We start from the raw sequence: 1642 nt of genomic DNA, 5'->3' as shown, positions 1-1642 counted from the left end.
AACATATATAAAACATGGAATAAAAATCCTCACATAACCTCTTCCAAATGCAATAAAATCATATTCCCAACAAATCAAACTAAAAAATAGACATCAAAATCAAAGTTTTAAAGAACATAACCAAAGTAAAAGAAGGATTCAAAACATTAACCTGAATCCTGCATACTTCTCCTCATTGATCTGCTAATAGGAGAATTTGAAGCTTCCAATGGAACAACTGGAACTTCCATCTCACCTTTCAAAATCTTCACAATCTCCCCACTATCAGGCCTCAACTCTGGCGCTCTCTGCAAACACAAAAGTGCTAAATTTATACAAAGATGAACCTCATCTTTGTTACAAGAATCTTTCAAATTCTCATCCAGGATTTCCAAAACGTCTCCCACGAGCGCTAATTGCCTGCACCAGCTTATGAGATTAGCTCTCTCGAGCTTCATGGCGGAATCCTGAACATGTAGAGGTCTCCTTCCAGACACAATAACGAGTATCAGAACTCCATAGCTGTATATATCAGACTTTTCATTAGCTTGATTGAAACCTCCATGTTCCGGAGCGACGTAGCAGACAGTTCCTCTCATGCTTGTAGTGCTGCTGAGCTCTTTGCTGTATAGATCACTGCTCAATATCTCACTACAAACTGTTTGGTTCTTCGTCTTCTTCCAACTCCTGAAGCTCATATCCATTTCTCCAAATTTGCTGCTTTTGAACCACTTCAGTCCCTTACTGTTCTTGCTTCTCTTACTGATCTCAGCAAAGTACTCTTCTTTCCACCATTCTCTCATCTTCCTCTCCTTCTCGCATCGGGCTTCAGCATTAGTTCTGAACTTCTTGTCTTTAAGAACAGTTTCGTTCAAGCTGGTTTGGTCAAGTTTTTCCATTTGAGTTGAGCTTATTAACTCAGGAGAGCTCTTTCTCTCATCCTCCCAATCAGGGTTCTTTGAAGGAGAGATCTGGTTCCCAATCCACTCTCTCACATAATCTCTACTGCTAATCTCCTCAGTCCCATCCTGCTTCCACCACCAATCTATCCTCCCGTCATCAAATGGAGAACTCCCTCCCAACTCACTGAATTTCTCCACAAATACAACATCCTCATCACAGCAAGAATTTGGTGCTAAATCCTTCTCCTTTATCAAAGTCGCCTTCTTTTCACGATTCGGAGAATAACAGGGAAGGGAAGGATCAACCTGCGGGCTCAAGCTGAGTTCTTCGCTAAAAATGTCAGCTTTCCGCCTGGAAAGACCGAAATCAGCCAGCTTTGCCTGAAAATCGGAGCCGAGAAGAACATTGCTGGGCTTCACATCTCCATGGATGACCGGCGGATCGCAGTGGAGATGCAGAAAGGCGAGAGCTTGAGCGACGTCGAGGATGATTCGAAACCGGCGGTCCCAATCAATGAGAGGACGAGATGAACCGAAAAGAGCTTCTTGGAGGCTTCCATTGCTCATGTACTCGTATACAAGAAGAGAATGGGGTCGCCGGTGGGAGTATCCGAGGAGAGAGACGATGAAGGGTGAGTGCGGCAAATCGGCGAGAACCTTGAGTTCGTTGTGGAAATGGCGGTCAGGGAAGGATGATTGGAGGCGTTTAATGGCGACGGACTTGCCATCGGGGAGAATGCCGCGGAAAACGGCGGGGGGGG

At 44.8% G+C, this 1642-nt stretch overlaps 1 protein-coding gene across 1 annotated transcript in view; it reads right to left on the bottom strand.

Moving 5' to 3' along the window:
• Nucleotides 1-1642, bottom strand: part of LOC110019301 (putative receptor-like protein kinase At1g80870) — a 3045-nt gene continuing 1403 nt past the window's right edge. The window contains 1 exon segment of the mRNA XM_020716923.1: nucleotides 1-1622. Coding sequence (XP_020572582.1) covers nucleotides 147-1622 — 1476 coding nt within the window. The 3' untranslated portion in view covers nucleotides 1-146.

This window comes from Phalaenopsis equestris, unplaced genomic scaffold, assembly GCF_001263595.1.
Source record: "Phalaenopsis equestris unplaced genomic scaffold, ASM126359v1 Scaffold000054, whole genome shotgun sequence".
In the NCBI taxonomy this organism is placed as follows: Eukaryota; Viridiplantae; Streptophyta; class Magnoliopsida; order Asparagales; family Orchidaceae; genus Phalaenopsis; species Phalaenopsis equestris.
This window is presented reverse-complemented; position numbering and strand designations above follow the sequence as displayed.